This window comes from Peromyscus maniculatus, chromosome X, assembly GCF_049852395.1.
Source record: "Peromyscus maniculatus bairdii isolate BWxNUB_F1_BW_parent chromosome X, HU_Pman_BW_mat_3.1, whole genome shotgun sequence".
NCBI lineage: Eukaryota > Metazoa > Chordata > Mammalia > Rodentia > Cricetidae > Peromyscus > Peromyscus maniculatus.
The window spans coordinates 79941916-79959594 of NC_134875.1; the positions used below are offsets into that span (position 1 = coordinate 79941916).

General features: G+C 38.0%; 1 protein-coding gene and 1 non-coding gene across 18 annotated transcripts in view; one reads left to right on the forward strand and one right to left on the reverse strand.

The window, feature by feature from the left end:
* Atrx (ATRX chromatin remodeler) overlaps positions 1 to 17679 on the forward strand; it is a 180666-nt gene that overhangs the window by 67452 nt on the left and 95535 nt on the right. For 11 of the 17 annotated variants that reach the window (XM_015986247.3, XM_076562565.1, XM_042269321.2 and 8 more), the window contains 4 exons: positions 2284 to 2393; positions 4961 to 5028; positions 5871 to 8914; positions 15995 to 16067. In XM_015986247.3, the coding sequence (XP_015841733.1) occupies positions 2284 to 2393; positions 4961 to 5028; positions 5871 to 8914; positions 15995 to 16067 (3295 nt within the window). The remainder of the gene's footprint in view (positions 1 to 2283; positions 2394 to 4960; positions 5029 to 5870; positions 8915 to 15994; positions 16068 to 17679) is intronic. The other 6 variants (XM_015986244.3, XM_076562562.1, XM_076562566.1 and 3 more) reach the window with 1 other exon arrangement.
* On the reverse strand, positions 9567 to 9673 carry LOC121825918 (U6 spliceosomal RNA). The gene has a single exon (XR_006068283.1). It is a non-coding gene; the product is annotated as a U6 spliceosomal RNA (small nuclear RNA).

The following is a 17679-nucleotide window of genomic DNA, read 5'->3' on the forward strand; positions in this document are numbered from 1 at the left end:
TTTCCTCCATTTTCCCTTCCTCCTACCCCACAGGTAATGATTCTCTTAAAGTTTTATGCATGTGCATGTATGTGCATGGTTAGCTATGTCAGAATGTGAGTCAAAACCATTTTTAATTTTTATAAAGTGTAATAGTATGCTCTTTATATGCTTTGGAAATGTATCCATGGCAGTAAATGCATGGGTTTAGTTTCATGCTCTCCAATGTACTAGTATAACGGACTGCCATCTATGTCCTAAATAAGAAGTGGTAGCTAGCCTCATCTATGATTCATTTTGCACATGTTGGAAAAAAAATCTTCAAAAGGTCACCAAGTTTTAAAAAACTGATGTGTAATATGTACACAAAAGCACATGGATGTTTAATGAATAGAATTTAACATTGGATGAATATTCAAACTATAGCTTTCATTTATGTTAAACCATTATTTAACATGAACAAGTACACTGTTTTTTTCTTTTAAAAACATAACAGACTACAACTATCTAAGATGAAAAACATTGACACAGGACACTGATTTCATGTGTAAAAGCATATGTAGCAAGCCTTCAGATTCTCTTTTTATGAAAAGGTGTGATTGTGTCCTATACTTTAATTTTTAAAAATACCTACAAATAGAGATATACTAATATTTGCATCCATGGTGCCTTGAAACTTAAAACTAACAAAAATACAAAATACAAAATTAAATGGTGAAAAATATACATGGTGTTTTATCTTTTATTTAGGGATAGACAGTTACTTCCTACCAGTTGCCTCTTTTTCATTTTTGAATGTACACATTTGCACTGATTTACTTTGAAGGATAGTCTTATTATGTTATTTGGATCAAGGTCTTGGTTGCATATCATGATCAGCTGTAAAAAGTTGTCCCTTTGAGTGTTTAGAGGAAGGAATTACTTTCTGTTGTCTGTCTCTATCTCTGTTTCTCTTAACTTTCTCTGTCTCTCTGTTTCTTTCTTTCTTGAGACAGGGTATCACTATGTAGCTCAGGTTAGACTCAAACTCCTGGGCTCAGGTGATTGAGCCTTTTGTCTCAGCCTCCCAAGTTGCTGGGATTCCAGGTCTGTGACTGTGTTGTTTTTAAGATTCCTCCACTGGTTTGATATTCTCAGAATGAGAAGAACTCCCTTGGCATAACTAGGGATTAAGAGTAAAGTAGGAGGGGCTGGAGAGATGGTTCAGTGGTTAAGAGCACTCCCTGGCTGCTCTTCTAGGGGTCCTAGGTTTAATTTCCCGCATCCAGGTGGTTCACAACCATCTTTAACTCTAGTTCCAAGTGATTGATTCCCTCTTTTGGCTTCTGAGAGTAACAGATATAGTGCAGGCATACTCCCATATACATAAATAATAATAGAAAATTTAAAAGAAAGAACCGAGGCAGGTGAAGTTTTCTGCTTAGTTTTACTTGAAGAAGTTGTCCTTGTCTTGTTCTCCTGCAGTAAATAAAAAGTAGAGGTCATCTCTCCCACCCTCTCAGACATTCTGCTTGCTAACAAGATTCTTATTTGCATTTGTTACAATGTCATATTTGCAAATAGTAGACATCATTGATAAGGAACAGGCTGTCAAGTAAGAAGGAAGGTAATTGGTGATTAGTAATGTTGAAGTAAATTTTGGAAATTGGTGACACTATAAATTACCCACTTTTTATGCACCATATTTGTAGGATCTGTGTAAACAATTATATGTAAGAAGCCAAACCTTTATGGTCTGTCTAACTTAACTGTAGAATTGAAAAAGAATGTTCCAGCATTGCCACTTACTTTTCCATTCCCTAAGAACGGATACTGAATTTGCTTACAAGGCATTAGCAAATGAAAGAGCTTGAATCTGGGTGTGGGGCTGTATGCCTATAATCCCAGCATTGGGGAGACTGTGGTAGGAGGGTTGCTGTGAGTTCCAGACCAGCATGGGCTACATTTCAAGATTGAGACCAGTCAGGGCTACATAGCAAGAACCTGTCTCAAAAAACAAAGAGCTTTTAACCTCATTTTAAGGACTTCTTTATGATATCTTTAGGTTATGTCAACTTGTAATAAGTGGGTTTTACATCTGTATGATGAATGTAGTTAGCATTTATGCCTCGGAATCTGTCAAGTTTGTTATGGTCTTTTAAAAGATCAATGAAATTAACCTTTTTAACCTGCATCCAAAATGCCATTTTCCTAAGGATTATGAGCTACATTATTTCTAATAAAGGTTGTAAAATTCTGGCTAAGGCAAATATCTGTTTTTCTGTGAGTGTAAATATTTGAGGAATGATTACTCTTTCTTCCTAGAAGATGGACTTCATGGGATCGTGAGCTGCACAGCTTGTGGACAACAGGTCAACCATTTTCAAAAAGATTCCATTTATAGACACCCTTCACTGAAAGTCCTTATTTGTAAGGTATGTAAAAATTTGCTGATAAGGCTTTGCCTTTTGTAGGGCTCACAATGTGTGAGGAATACAGATGTGTAGAAGGAACATCCTGAAAATGGCCATTATGTGAAAGGCCATATTGTGATTATAGGGCATATACAAAGGAAGCTTGTGTCATTAGAACTTGGGAGATGCAAGTTGATACTTAAAAAATGAGTACGAATTAGATTGTTTATAGTGGGATTAATGTAGCATTTTCTAGATGGGTGGCATGGTATTCAGAGGTTGGGAGGTGAAGGGAGGAGCCAGATGTCTTTCAAAACCTCAGTTCCCTGTGTGTGCATAGGTGGTTTAGAACTCTTTTCTTTTCTTTTCTTTTCTTTTCTTTTCTTTTCTTTTCTTTTCTTTTCTTTTCTTTTCTTTTCTTTTCTTTTCTTTTCTTTTCTTTTCTTTCTCTCTTCTCTCTCTCTCTTTCTTTCTCTCTTTCTTTTTTCTCTCTCTCTCTCCTCTCTCTCCTCTCTCTCCTCTCCTCTTCTCTTCTCTTCTCTTCTCTTCTCTTCTCTTCTCTTCTCTTCTCTTCTCTTCTCTTCTCTTCTCTTCTCTTCTCTTCTCTTCTCTCTCTCTCTCTCTCTCTCTCTCTCTCTCTCTCCTTTTCTTTCTTTCTTTTTTTGTTTTGTTTTTTTTCTCTGTGTAGTTTTGATGCCTGTCCTGGAACTCACTCTGTAGATGAGGCTGGCCTTGAACTCACAGAGATCTGCCTGGCTCTGCCTCCTGAATGGTGGGATTAAAGTCTTATGCCTCCACCACCACCCGGCATAACTTTCTATCTTGAATATTCTACTTCTCTAAATCTCCATGTCAAACATATTTTTAATATGACTAGGAAGTACAAGGTCTTAAAGTATTTTATATATGTTTATTATACCTTTTAAGAGTCTTTTGTGTACTTTTTTTAAAATTAAGAACACCCCGATTTATTTATGTATTTACTTTTTTTTGAGACAAGCTTGTGTAGCCCTGGCTGTCCTGGAACTCCTTTTGTTTACCAGGCTGGCCTTGAACTCACAGAGACCTGCCTGCCTCTGCTTCCTGAGTTCTGGGATTAAAGGTGAGTGCTACCATGCCTGGCCAAGCACCCTGGATTTAATTTCAAAGGTTTCAGGATCTCCAGCTCATATTGCATTGAGTTATTTTGTGTTAGCTTGTTTCCTAATAAAAAGCTACTTACCTTCAGCCAGGAGTGGTGTTGTTGCAAACCTTAATCCCAACACTTAGGAGGCCCAGGCAAGTAGATCTCTGTGGATTCCAGAACAGACTCATTTCAATAGTGAGTTCCATGGCAGGCAGAAGGTCCACAGTTGAGATCCTGTCTCTTAAAAACAAAAACAAAACAAAACAAAAAAACCTCTTTGAAGTGCAGAAGCAGGCCATATTTTCCTTGGTATGCTAGATCTTTACTGGCATGAATTTTTGATAGATCCTGACCTCCACAACTACTAAGCTTAATTTTGTTACTTACAGTATTTGTTATTCTTTTCTTGAGTACCCGTTGTTCAGTTTTAAGTTGTGATAGCCAAATCTTTTTTCACTGGGTTCATCATTTCCTCTCTTACCTACCTGACTGCTGTTCTCCAGTTTTCGACGGGGGTCTGTCTGTTGAGCACTGACCATTTCACTAATAACATAGAAAATTTCCCTTTCCCTGTCCACTGGAAAGGAAGGAGGTTAATCAGATTTGGATTTGATTAATTGCTTTGCTTTTTTTTTTTTTTTGGTTTTTCGAGACAGGGTTTCTCTGTGTAGCTTTGCGCCTTTCCTGGAGCTCACTTGGTAGCCCAGGCTGGCCTCGAACTCACAGAGATCCGCCTGCCTCTGCCTCCCGAGTGCTGGGATTAAAGGCGTGCGCCACCAACGCCCGGCAATTGCTTTGCTTTTTAAACAGTAACATTAGGTATTAGATATTATTTACCTGTTAATGAACTTCAGACTTCTCCATCATTTCTTCTACCTTGCATGGTAGATATTTTGAGATTTATTTTTTGTTTGTTTGTTTTGTTTTTCGAGACGAGTTCTTTGTGTAGCCCTGGCTGTCCTGGAACTCACTCTGAAGATTAAGCTGGCCTTGAACTCAGAAATCCGCCTGCCTCTGCCTCCCAAGTGCTGGGATTAAAGGTGTGCGCCACCACTCTCAGCGATATTTCGAGATTTGAAGATAATGCAGGTTGTTAATTGTTTACTTGTAAACATAGTAACTGTTTATATATGCTGACCACTCAACATTTGAAGTCGTAAAAACATAGTGTTTTTATGTAGAACTTTGATAGCTAGTTGTATGAAATTAGAAATGTTTACCAAATAGAATCTTTAATATACTTTTATGTAAAGACTAGTGTTTGTGATGACAAGAGAAATCCATTTCAAGGAATCAGTTTCTTGAGATAGTCGTATGTTTAAAAAATAATGTTGGGTAGGACAGTGTTTTTGCTTTCATCGTCTAAACCATACACACCCCGTTCACATTTTTAATGACTTCAGAGTAACATTGTGACTTGCATATTTTGAATAAATTTCCCCTTCCTCTCTTCTTTCACTAGAACTGCTTTAAGTATTATATGAGTGACGATATTAGCCGTGACTCAGATGGAATGGATGAACAATGTAGGTAGGTAACGAATTCTTCATTCAATGTTAATGGTTGTCTACTTGGGGGTGATTATCAACTTCGTTAGATTTGCGTCCCCTACCCCCAAAGACAAGGCTTCTCTCAGTTACAGCCTTGGCTGTTCTGGAACTCACTTTGTAGACTAGGCTGTCCTTGAACCCACAGAGATCAGCTTGCCTCTCTAGTGCTGTCATTAAAGGCGTGCACCATCACTCCTGGCTTGTTTGCATCTTTTAAAATATAAAACAAAATATTTTTCAATCATGTGTCTGTATATCCGTGCGTCTGTGTGTGATTATGTGCAAGTGTGTGCAGCTACCCTTGGAAACCAGACGTATTGAATCTTTCTAGAGCTGAAGTTCCAGGCAGTTGTGAGCTGTCTGACGTAGGTACTGGGAACCAAACTTGGTTCTCTTCACTCCTGAGCCATCTGTCCAGCCCTAGATCCATCTTTTGTCATGTTTTCATTGCTGTGTTTAGTTGTTGGTTGTCCTTCCTCATAAACCTTTGTTTGTCTAGTTTTATAGGTTTTGTTGTTGTTATTTTGTTTTGTTTTTTTTCGAGACAGGGTTTCTCTGTGTAGTTTTGGTGCTGTCCTGGTTCTCGCTCTGTAGACCAGGCTGGCCTCGAACTCACAGAGATCCGCCTGTCTCTGCCTCCCGAGTACTGGGATTAAAGGTGTGCGCCACTGCCGCCCGGCTAGTTTTATATTTCTGATGAAAGTAAGCAGGTGATCTAAATTACCACTGGAAATGCTGATGGACAATTTGAATTCTTTTATCAGTAAAGACATTAAAATTATTTTCACTGGAAATAACATTTTAATCCTTAAACCATTTCAGATGGTGTGCAGAAGGTGGGAACTTGATTTGTTGCGACTTCTGCCATAATGCCTTCTGTAAGAAATGCATCCTGCGCAACCTTGGTCGAAAGGAGTTGTCTACAATACTTGATGAAAACAATCAATGGTATTGCTACATTTGTCATCCCGAGCCTCTATTGGACTTGGTTACTGCATGTAACAGCGTGTTTGAGAATTTGGAACAGTTGTTGCAACAAAACAAGAAGAAGATCAAGGTCGACAGTGAAAAGAGCAGTAAAGTATGTGACCAAACATCCAAGTTGTCTCCAAAGAAGAATAGTTCCAGTTGTAATGGAGAAGACAAGAAAGTCGATGTTTCGTGTTCTGCTTCTGTAACCTGCACTTACTCAGCACTAACTGTGCCCAAAGACATGATTAAGAAGACAAAAAAACTGATTGAGACTACATCCAACATGAACTCCAGTTACATTAAGTTTCTGAAGCAGGCAGCGGATAATTCAGAAATGAGTTCTGCTGTGAAGTTACGTCAGCTTAAGGCTTTTAAATCTGTGTTGGCTGATATCAAGAAGGCTCATCTTTCACTGGAAGAAGATTTGAATTCAGAGATCCAAGCTTTGGATGCTGTACACAAAGAGAAAAATACCAAAGAGCTTAAAATCACAGATGCAAAGGCCGACACAAAAGTACGGAAGGGGGAGAAATCCTGTACTGCAGAAAAGAAAGATTTTTTAAAGTTAGATGCTAGATCATCAATAAAGGTGACAGACAGTGAGCACACCCCAGGAGAAGAGCACAAAGCAAATAAAAGTGCTAGTGGTGAACAGAAGGGTTCGGGTAGGAAAGATGGACCTCAGTATGAACCTACTAACACTTCTGAAGACTTAGACATGGATATTGTGTCTGTTCCTTCCTCAGTTCCTGAAGACATTTTTGACAGCCTTGAGAATGCTATGGAAGTTCAGTGTTCAGCTGATTATCAAGGAGATGGTAACAGTGGGACCGAGCCAGAACTGGAGAGCACATCTCTGAAACTTAACACTTCTTCAAAAGACAGCAGAGGAAGTATGAAGTCGAAAACGGCAGTCAGAGTAAGAAAAGAGTTGTATGTTAAACTCACCCCTGTTTCCCTTTCTAATTCCCCAATGAAAGGTGCTGACTGCCAGGAAGTTTCACAAGAGAAGGATGGCCGTAAAAGTTCTGGGGTGACCCCCAACTCAGAGAAATGTGGACTGGAAGAGGAAAATAGTGATAATGAACATTCAGTGGAAAATGACGTTGCATTACTTCTAGAAGAATCTGATCTCCGAAGGTCCCCACGTGTAAAAACTACACCATTGAGGAGACAAACAGAATCTAATCGTGCAATATCAAATTCAGATGAAGAAAGCAATGAAACTATTAAAGAAAAACAAAAGCTGTCAGTTCCTGGAAGAAAAAAGGATAAGCGAAATTTTTCTGACGGTGCTGCCGAGAACCCTAAAGCTCATAAGTTTCCCAAAGCTAAGCAACCGGGGATTGTGGATCAGACTTCAGATTCCGATGAAATGCTAGCAGTCCTTAAAGAGATAAGCCAGATGAGTCACAGTTCTTCTTCAGACACTGACATTAATGAAATACAGATGAATCATAAAGTTGAAACAGGGAAAGACGATAATGGAAAAAGGAAACGGAAAAACTCTACTTCTGGGTCAGATTTTGACATTAAAAAAGGAAAGTCAGCTGAAACCTCTATTATCTCTAAAAAGAAACGCCAAAACTACTCAGAGTCCTCTAACTATGACTCAGAGGTAGAGAGAGAGATAAAAACCATGAGCAAAATTGGGGCTGCCAGAGTAGCTAAAAAAAGTGTTTCAGATAAAAAAGAACGTGACTTTTCTGAAGATGAGAAACAGAGCAAAAAAATTGTGGATAATGAAGGGCAGGAAAGAGTGAGGACTGCAAAAGAGAGCTTGTCTGGTGCCACTGGGGATGCTGAAGGCAAACAGGGAGATAGTTTGTCTGCAGTGGAAGGTTCAGGTGAGAAAGGCAAGGGTGCAGTGGGATCCAGAGAGGCGCTTTGTACGAGGCAGCAGCCAAGTGTTTTCTCCGATAGTGTGGAAAAGCCTTCAGGAGGAGAGGAGGATGTAAATTTGGATGACAAAAGAGTCTCTAAACCTAAAATAAAGACTAAATATCTGAGAGCCAGACCATGTAGAAAAGTACGGCGTGCTTCATTGGATATTACTGATAGATTTCCAAAGAAAGAACAGAGCGAGGAATCTTCCGAAGGTGAGAAGAAGCAGAGCAGACAGGAAACCGGAGCGAGAGGAAAGAAAACTACAGACTTAAAGGAAGAAACAATTAAGCAACAGTATGAGTCTTCCTCTGATGGGACTGAGAAATTGCCTGAGGGAGAAGAAATGGGTCCTTTTCCTCAAGGCCTAAAGCAAATCAAGAATGACAGCACTGATGCAGAGAAGAAGGGCAGAAAACTGAAAGAGAAGTCATCGAAAAAGAAGGAAGACGCATCTGATGGCGTGGATAAGTTGCCAGGGAAAGGAGATAGTTGTGACTCTTCAGAAGATAAAAAGAACAGGAATAGAGTGTCTCGGAGAGAGAAGAAGAAATCCAGCTTGCCTGCAAAGAGATCCGGGAAGAGGCCAGAGTGTTCATCATCAGATACTGAGAAATATTCCTTGAAAGGAGAGTGTTGTGACTCTACTGATAAGAGACCGAAAAGAACTGAATTGAGAGAAAGAAGAAATTTAAATTCAAAGAGAAATACCAAGGAAATACAGAGTGGTTCCTCTTCTTCTGATGCTGAGGGAAGTTCAGAAGATACTAAAAAGCGGAAGAAACAAAGAACTTCAGCGAAAAAGAAGACAGGCAATGCCAAGGCAAAAAGAAGAAACTCCTTAAGAACGAGTACTAAAAGGAAGCAAGCAGACATTACCTCTTCATCTTCTGATATAGGAGATGACGATCAGAATTCTGCAGGCGAGGAGAGCAGTGATGAACAGAAAATAAAGCCTGTGACTGAAAATCTAGTGCTGCCTTCACACACTGGATTTTGTCAATCTTCAGGTATGCAAGAATAAATTCCAACTTTAGAATTTGTAGTCTGCCCCCTCTGTTATAACCATATTGTTTAATTTTCTCTACGGTGAAATTCGGAGTTCCTCTTGAGGAAAAGTCCATTTACAATTGATTTAGACATTTACTGTAGGTATTTCTCTATTTACCTCTATGGCATCATTGCAGGACATTTCAGGTATTGTCAGTATTTGTCAAGCACACCGGGGTTGTTGGATAAACAACAGAATTATTTTGTTAGTGTTCATTGGGTGTCTTTGGAATAATGTATAGTAATTTAAGAAAGATAATAAAGTTGATGCTGTTACCAAACCTGGGGTTATAGTCTGTATGCCAACAAGCTAAGTTTTGCTATCTGCTATTTACCACAGGCCAACTAGAACAGTGTAATTTATAGTAAAAAGTCAAAATAGATTTATTCATGGTGAACACATTAGGAAGAAGGATAGAGATCCAGCAAACACCCCCCCACCCCATGTTTCAAGTGTTGAGGTGAGATTAAAGTTTGTAGAGGGCCAGGCATACATGAGTCTTGGTCAAGGTGTAGTCCCACCCGCTGTTGACTCATCAATTAGGCTTCAGCCAGTCTTCTCCTACAAGGCAGTGCTTTTTTTGTTCGTTTGTTTTTTGTTTTTGTTCTTGTTAAAATATGGAACTCTTCATGTGTGTGTGTGTGTATACACCTTGAGCAGGGCCAATGCTGATTTTGTATCGTTCCAGTTTTAGTATATGTGCTGCTGAAGCAAGCACATATAAGGTACTATGACAGGTTGATAGACCTGTGGAACCTCTTTTCCTAGAGACACGCTCTCCCTGTGGCTAGCTCTAGGATACTAGCTTTTTCCTTCTCCTCGAATGAGACGTCTAAGGATCTTTCTTGGGATCTATTGTTCAGTAGTTAACTTGAGCAGCACAAGTGTCTTCATCTTTATTCTGCCAGGCTGGTTATAATGTCATGCATTGGTGGTGAGTGCTTGATACTGGTATAGCATGGCATATACAAGTTTTGACTTGCTTTGCTATGAGATTTTGTTTTTTTTTAATCAAAGCATAATTTTATGTTCCATCAAATTCCTTGAAATATTTTTGTTTTAAAGATGGGCTCATATGCTGTGCAGTGGTGGCACACGCCTTTAATCCCAGTACTCGGGAGGCAGAGCCAGGTGGATTTTTGAGTTCAAGGCCAGCCTGGCCTACAGAGTGCGTTCCAGGACAGCCAGAGGGCTGTTACACAGAGAAAACCTGTCTCAAAAAAACAAACAAACATAAAAAGGTGGGCTCATATATACAAAGCTGGCCTTGAACTCAGTCTAACAAAGTTAGCTTCAGGCTGGTCACTATCCAATTGTTCCTAATCATCACATCCGACTTTCTGAAATAAATTGTTTTGATAGTAGATAGTGATCATTCCCAGGCCTTTGTGTACACTAGACTAATGCTTTAACACTGAACACCTAAACAATTGAAATTCACTTTATATAATTTCTTTCCTCATCAACTAGTATTTAATGGTATGAAAAGATATCCCCAAATTACCCACCCTGATGAATTAGATTTGGATCAACTTGTTCTTAATACCAAGAAATTTTTTTTCTTTTTTGTTTTTTTTTTTTTTAGTCAGGATTTCTCTGTATAACTTTTAATCCTGTCCTGGAACTCACTCTGTAGACTAGGCTGGCCTTGGACTCTCAGATCCTCCTGCCTCTGCCTCCCAAGTGCTGCGAGATTAACTATCTCCCAGTGAAAAGGAATTTTTAATATTTAATTTTTATTATAGCTTTCAGAAAGTCCCTTGACTACTATATGTGCATTGGTTAATTTTATTGTTTATTTTTTAATTAGTTAAGACATTGTCAAGATATTTAGAATTATTAAATATCTAAATTTCATAGAAACCTGTTTTCCAGTATAGGCAAAATCAGAAGAATTTCCTCTTTATTCCTTATGATTTTCTCATATATTCCAACTTTTTAAATAAAACTAACTTCAGTCTTATTTTTTAAAAAAAGTTACTTAATTTATGGGACATTTAATAAAGCTCTTGAAGTGCTTTGATGTGATGCCACAAAATCAAACAATGTTTCTACAATGAAATATTTGAGTGTTCACACTCAGGAATTAACATTTTCAGATCAGGTTTTCCTGTCAAATGAGACTTTTTTCCTAACTTCCGAATTGTAGATAAAGAATTGTAGACTTGTATTAAAAATAGATCTAGGGGCTAGAAAGATGGCTCAGTAGTCCAAAGCACCTATTGCTCTTCTAGAGAACTAGAGTTCAATTCTCGGCAGTTATATTGAGTGAATCACAGCTACCTGTAAGTCCATCTCCAGGAGGTCCGTGTTCTCTGGCCTTCATGGCCATGTGCACAAACATGCATGTACTCATGCAACAGCCATATATACATAATTTTCAGAAACACAAGATATAATAGTTACTTTGATAGAAAATGTTTTAGGTATCAGGTTAGTTAGGAAAAACCCTATTAAAGATCAGAATGTAAGAATGAAAAGTTATTAGCTTATTACTGTATGGAGTGTTAACACTAGCAAATCATAGATAATTGATCCCATCTTAAATACTTCAAGATTGGCTTCTGTGATTAAATAGCTTCCCTGGTGAATTCTGCACATTTAATTAATTAAAATGTTTTGCTGATTTTATTTCCTAAATGTATTCTCTCTTGAGTTTAAAAAACATATTCTCTCTCTCTCTCTCTCTCTCTCTCTCTCTCTCTCTCTCTCTCTCTCTCTCTCTCTCGTCTCTGTCTCTGTCTCTGTCTCTGTCTCTGTCTGTCTGGGTCCTGAATGTTGGGGAGTCCAGTGCCTGTCATGTGTCATGGGCAAGTGGTCTACCACTGAGCTATATACCTAGTGATTTGACATATGTTAGATATTCTGTTTTCCTTTTTTAATTAGTATTTTGCTGTTTTGCCTGAACATATGTCTGTGCACCACATGTGTGTGTGGTGCTCTTGGGGATTAGAAGGCGGCTTCAGTTCCCTTGGACCTGGAGTTACAAAAGTTTATAAGCCACTGTGTGGGTACTGGGAGTCAAACTTGGGTCCTCTGCAAGAGCAGTGAGAGCATGAAGTGTCCCTAACTGCTGAGCCATCTCTCCAGACCTATCATTTATTTATTTTTCATGTTGTATAAGACAGTGTATAATTGCTCTGACTGGCCCAAAACTCTATGTAGACTAGAGCAGCTTCAAAACTGTAGTAATCTTCCTGCTTCTACCTCTTGAGTACTGAGGTTATGGGTTTGTACCACCATGTGCAACAGAATGTTTTTATTTATCTTATGTTTGGAATTATTAATATTTCGTGTAATAAGTAATATTATTCATTAGACTGTAGAAGTTGGCAACATGTGACAAACACCTCATGAATGCATTTCCCAGTAATCCCATAATTTAATACTAACCTAGACGATTATGTTCCATTTTCATACTAGAACCTTGATGTGGAGAGCTGTGGACTAATTAGATATTAGGGTTATATATCCAAAAAAGCTTGAGTATCTGTCTCTTAATCAGAAGCTAATCCTTCAACAGTTTGAAACAAACCTTGTTGCTTGTGAATTTCTTAGGACCAAGTGGAACACTTGGGATAAAAAATGGAAGATAAATTTGCTAGGGAATTTATCTCACCAGAACCTGGGCTTGTCAATAGAAACACACAAACAGAATAGAATATAAAAGGTCTTGAAGATAAACACTATGCACAAAATACTGGGTTTTTCAAGATAAACAGGTATGAGCCACTGATTAAAAAAAAAACATTGCTTAAGAATTTACTTGCAACAGGGCAGTCAGTGGTGGTGCACACCTTTAATCCCAGCACTTGGGAGGCAGAGGCAGGTGCATCATGATGTATCACGAATCTTTTTTTTTTTAATTTATTTATTTTATTATGTATACAGAAGAGGATGCCAGATCTCATTACAAATGGTTGTGAGCCACCATGTGGTTGCTGGGAATTGAATTCAGGACCTCTGGAAGAATAGTCAGTGCTCTTAACCTCTGAGCCATCTCTCTAGCCCCGTATCACGAATCTTAAAAGGTTTTATTAATAAAAACAAACCCCAAACCTGGAGCCAGGTATTGGGGTGAACGCTGAAAGATCAGAGAAAGAGAACAGGCTATAGCTAACCTCACCTTGCCAACTTCTCAGCTGATCCTGTTTCCTCAAACTGGAAGCCTCTGAGTCCTCATCCAAATGGATCTCAGCTGCTAAAAGCCTAAAAGCTTAACCAGGCTCTATTTCCTGGTCCTCATGCCTTAAATACCCTTCTGCTTTCTGCTATCACTTCCTGGGATTAAAGGCGTGTGCCACCGTGCCTGGCTGTTTTCAGTGTGGTTTTGAACTCGCAGAGATCCAGATCTCTGCCTCCAGAATGCTAGGATTAAAGGTGTGTGAGCCACCACTTTCTGTCTATGTAAGTAGCAGCTGTTCTGTTCTCTGACCCCAGATAAGTTTATTAAGGTGAACAATATTTTAGGGAAACAAAATATCACCACATTTCCCCTTTTTTGTCTAAAATTTAAAAAAGCTTAAAACTAATAAAATAAACTATATCCAATAAGTATATACAGTATATACAGTCAAGAATTATATTAACAATGTCTAGTCCATTAACATTTGATAGATTCAGACAAAAAATTCCATTATATATATTAACAATGTCTAGTCCATTAATATTTGACAAATTGTATGAGTATGAGGCCAGCCTGGTCTACAGAGTCAGTTCGAGGACAGCCAGCGCTACACAGAGAAACCCTGTCTTGAAATACAAAACAAAACAACAAAAAAAAAAAGGATACCTTGACCCCTAAAGAAAATAAAAATAAAATTGAGAAAGCCACATTGGGAGCTGTAATGGTAAATGAGCTATTGAATATTTCATGGAAAAATTTAGACAAATTTGTGGTATTTGAACTTGACTTTGGAGTTTACATCACCATTTAGACAATAAAGGGGCTTACATCACCTGGCATGATGGTAATAGTTTATAATGCCAGCTCCCCAGAGGTATAATCACTGCAAGTGATCTGAAGTTTTTAGGGGTGACATTGCAAATTATTGATCAAGCAGGGCTAAATAGTGTGACCCCTGTCTCTAAGAAAGAGGGATTGAAGGTAATATAGCTAGTTATACGTTGTTTCAGAATTGTTCTGTTCAAGTGGGATGTTTTACTGGGTTAGCCTGAGAGTTATTTTGCCTTTCTGCATTGCATATTTCCATCCTGAATCTGTAGGTATCCATCCATCCCTTCCTCCGTGTTAGGTTTCAGTTCCTTGCATACACTAAGCAAGTACTGTGCTTCTGAGCTATATTCCACAGCCCAAACTCTGTGTTCTTTATAAATGTTTTCCCCTACCATTATGTTGTGGAAAAATTGCAAAGAAAAAGAGAAAAGGGGTTTCAGGTATTCCCTTTACTGGATTTCCTCACTCGTGATAACTTGTATAACTAATACAGTGCCAAATCCATTGAAACTGAAGATTTATTTAGATTTCAGTATGTGTTAAAAACATTATTATTTATGTGTATGTTTGTGTGTCTGTGCATTTGTATGAGTGCCCACAGGGATCAGAAGGGGTGTCAAATCGCCTGGATCTGGAGCTGACAGGCAGTTGTGAACTGCCGGATAAGGGTGCTAGGAACTGAACTCCAATCCTGGTAAAGAGCAGCAAGTTTGGTTTTAACTCACAGAGATCCTCCTGTGTCTGCTTCTCGAGTGCTGGGGTTAAAGGTGTGCACCACCATGCCTCCTTAGCCTTTTGACAGCCCAAGATGGTCTCAGATTTATGATCCTCTACTTCGGCCTGTCTAGTGCTCAGATTACTGGTGTGAGCCACCCTACCTGGTTTGAATTCAGCAGTTGTATATATATATATATATTCATTCCCCCCCCACTGTGTGTGTGTCTGTGTCTGTCTGTCTATCTGTGTGTCTGTGTCTTGTGTGTAGCTCTTTAAAACTTCAACACAGCAAAGATGCCCAAACATTTCATTATTATAATAGTCGTTTCCCTACTCACTGTAGATTCTCCTTTCCTTGTCTCCATTATTAATTTGCTTAATTTGAGATTGGTATTTATTGTGAGCTTTCCCCTCTCTTTGTAATGTCCTTTACATCTTCCGTACATTTCAGAATTCACAGTGAACATCAGCATAAGTAACCCTAAGTGCTTTGGCATGAATAATATTAGCTAGAGTTTAATATTTAATTTGTTCTTTTAAGGTAAAATTTTTGTACAGTGACACACCCAAATTCTAGTCTTCCTGCCTTTTTTCTCTTTTTGCTATGTTGGGGATGGAATCTGGGACCTTGTGAATAATAGAGCACTGTTCTACCACGGAACTACAACCTCAGCCAGCTCCTTAGATTTTAAATAAAAAGAATAGAACTTTGAAAAATGAAATAAGTCTTAGTGCATTTGAATGTCTTTCTGGGTACTTCAAGTTGTAGATTTTTTTTTTTTTTTTTTCCGAGACAGCGTTTCTCTGTGTAGCTTTGCGCCTTTCCTGGGACTCACTTGGTAGCCCAGGCTGGCCTCGAACTCACAGAGATCCACCTGGCTCTGCCTCCCGAGTGCTGGGATTAAAGGCGTGCGCCACCACCGCCCGGCAAGTTGTAGATTTTATAAGGATTCAAAGTGTGTTTTTCAGTTACTTGGCATTACCAGATTAGAAGCAGTTTTGTTATTCTTCAATATATACCAGGTAAAATGGACCTTGTTAACTTTAATCTTCAGTAGATTAATATAATTACTGTAACGAGAAACTACCGGTAATGGTGGCAACTAATAATCATTTTTAAAAAGGCTGCCCTTTAAAATTCTTGTGCTTTGAAAGGAATCTTTAGATATACAAGATCTTTCATAAGATCCTTTTATGCTTTTTAATCAATATTCCTTGTACTTATTTTCAGATTTCAGCAGTTTTGTATAGAATCTACTAGTTTGCTCTAGCATTGTTGAATTTCAGTTCTGTTTTACACAGTTTTACTTGTATAGTTTTACTTGTATATTCAGAGCTAATTTTAAGTACACTTTTTCCCCCAAGGAGACGAAGCCTTACCTAAATCAGCGCCTGCCACCGTGGATGATGATGACGACGACAATGACCCTGAGAATAGGTATGATTCCACCTGTCAGGACTTAAGATTATAACACACCCTAAGCGTGGGCACAAACAGCAACACGGCAACAACAAGAGGCAGGTTGTAAAACCCAGGAGGTGCTGCCTTAGAAAGACTCATGCACAGTCCGCTTGCAAGTTTGAAGGAAAGGCCAGAAAATGGGCTAAAGCTCAGAAACCTTAAGAGAAAGTAAATATCAATATTAACACACCTAGCATAGGGTGTGTTATAAAGAAACTGTCTATTTTATGTTTCTGTGTAAACTCTGCTAATTTTTTGAGGCTTTCAATTTTGACAGGTTAATTTTTGATGCAAGTGAATTATAATAAATGGCAAGAACAGACATGTCTATATTTGATTATTGTTTTGTCATTCAACGTGGTGGTTCTATTTATGAAGACCTGTGAAGAATGGAAAATGATTCATATATTTAAGATTAGATAATTTCTTTCACACTAAGTATGAGTTGATGAGTTATCTAGTCCAATTCATATTTTAACACATTTCCCCAAATAAAATAGAAGTAGATAGTATGACATTAATTATTAACGTCACTAAGACTTAAATAATTGGTTTAAATGTAAACAGTTACCTATACTTATCTAAGGGATGGCTGAAAGAAGGAAAAAAGGACAACCCCATCACAGCAGTGAGTAAAGAAAACAGATGTTAACTATATTAACCATAGTCAACACAGTTCTATATACATTTTAAACATTTCCTATCCTTTAATATAATAGTCAAAATCTTCAATGAGAAGATAGCATGGTATGTATAGTGAATGGACGGCTTCTAATGTTTTAATAATTGTGTGATTTTAGACTGGTGATTTTAACTTCTTTTGCCATAACTTTTTATTTCTTAACATTGAAAAATGGATAGTGCTTTCTCTATTGTAATAGTCTGGAGGTGATTTTATTAAAGAGCACTAAAATGACCATCTATTCCCAATCAAAAGCTCCAGTATTAAGAAACTGAAAATACGCAAAACTACACAAAGAAACCCTGTCTCGAAAAAAGCAAAAAAAAAAAAAGAAAAGAAAAGAAAAGAAACTGAAAATAATATGCACTTGCTGTCATAATTTTGTGAGAGATGAACCAAGTGCTCTAAGAGTACCTGTTACTTTAGCCCCCTGTTTTATGTCTTCTGATGCTGACAGATTTTTCTTTCAGCCATTGGCATTCTGTTTATAGATAGAATACCTTAATTAGGGTGAAAGATTAGAATTACTTTTCCAGTTAAGTGGAGCTCTGTTGTTATCCCAAAGACTCAGCCTCTACTTTCCTATTTACTTTTTCTGTTACAAATGTCTGTCCAGTTATTTGATGGGATAATATGGATAAGATCCACATTGGAGTGATGAAGGCATACAATGTTTTTGTCAGGGATTTTATAGTATACCATTATTGCTAGATTACAAAAGCATTTAGAACTTGATTGGGTTTTAGAGTGCTTTCATTTTTCACTTACATATGCTGCTGGTTTCCTATAAATCACAAGTCCTCAGATGTTACTGGAAGTTATTAGTACTTCTTTCTTACTAGAAATTAATTCTTTTTTAACTACGAGAGATGAACTTTTATATTTAGCCACTAACTAAGAATGTTA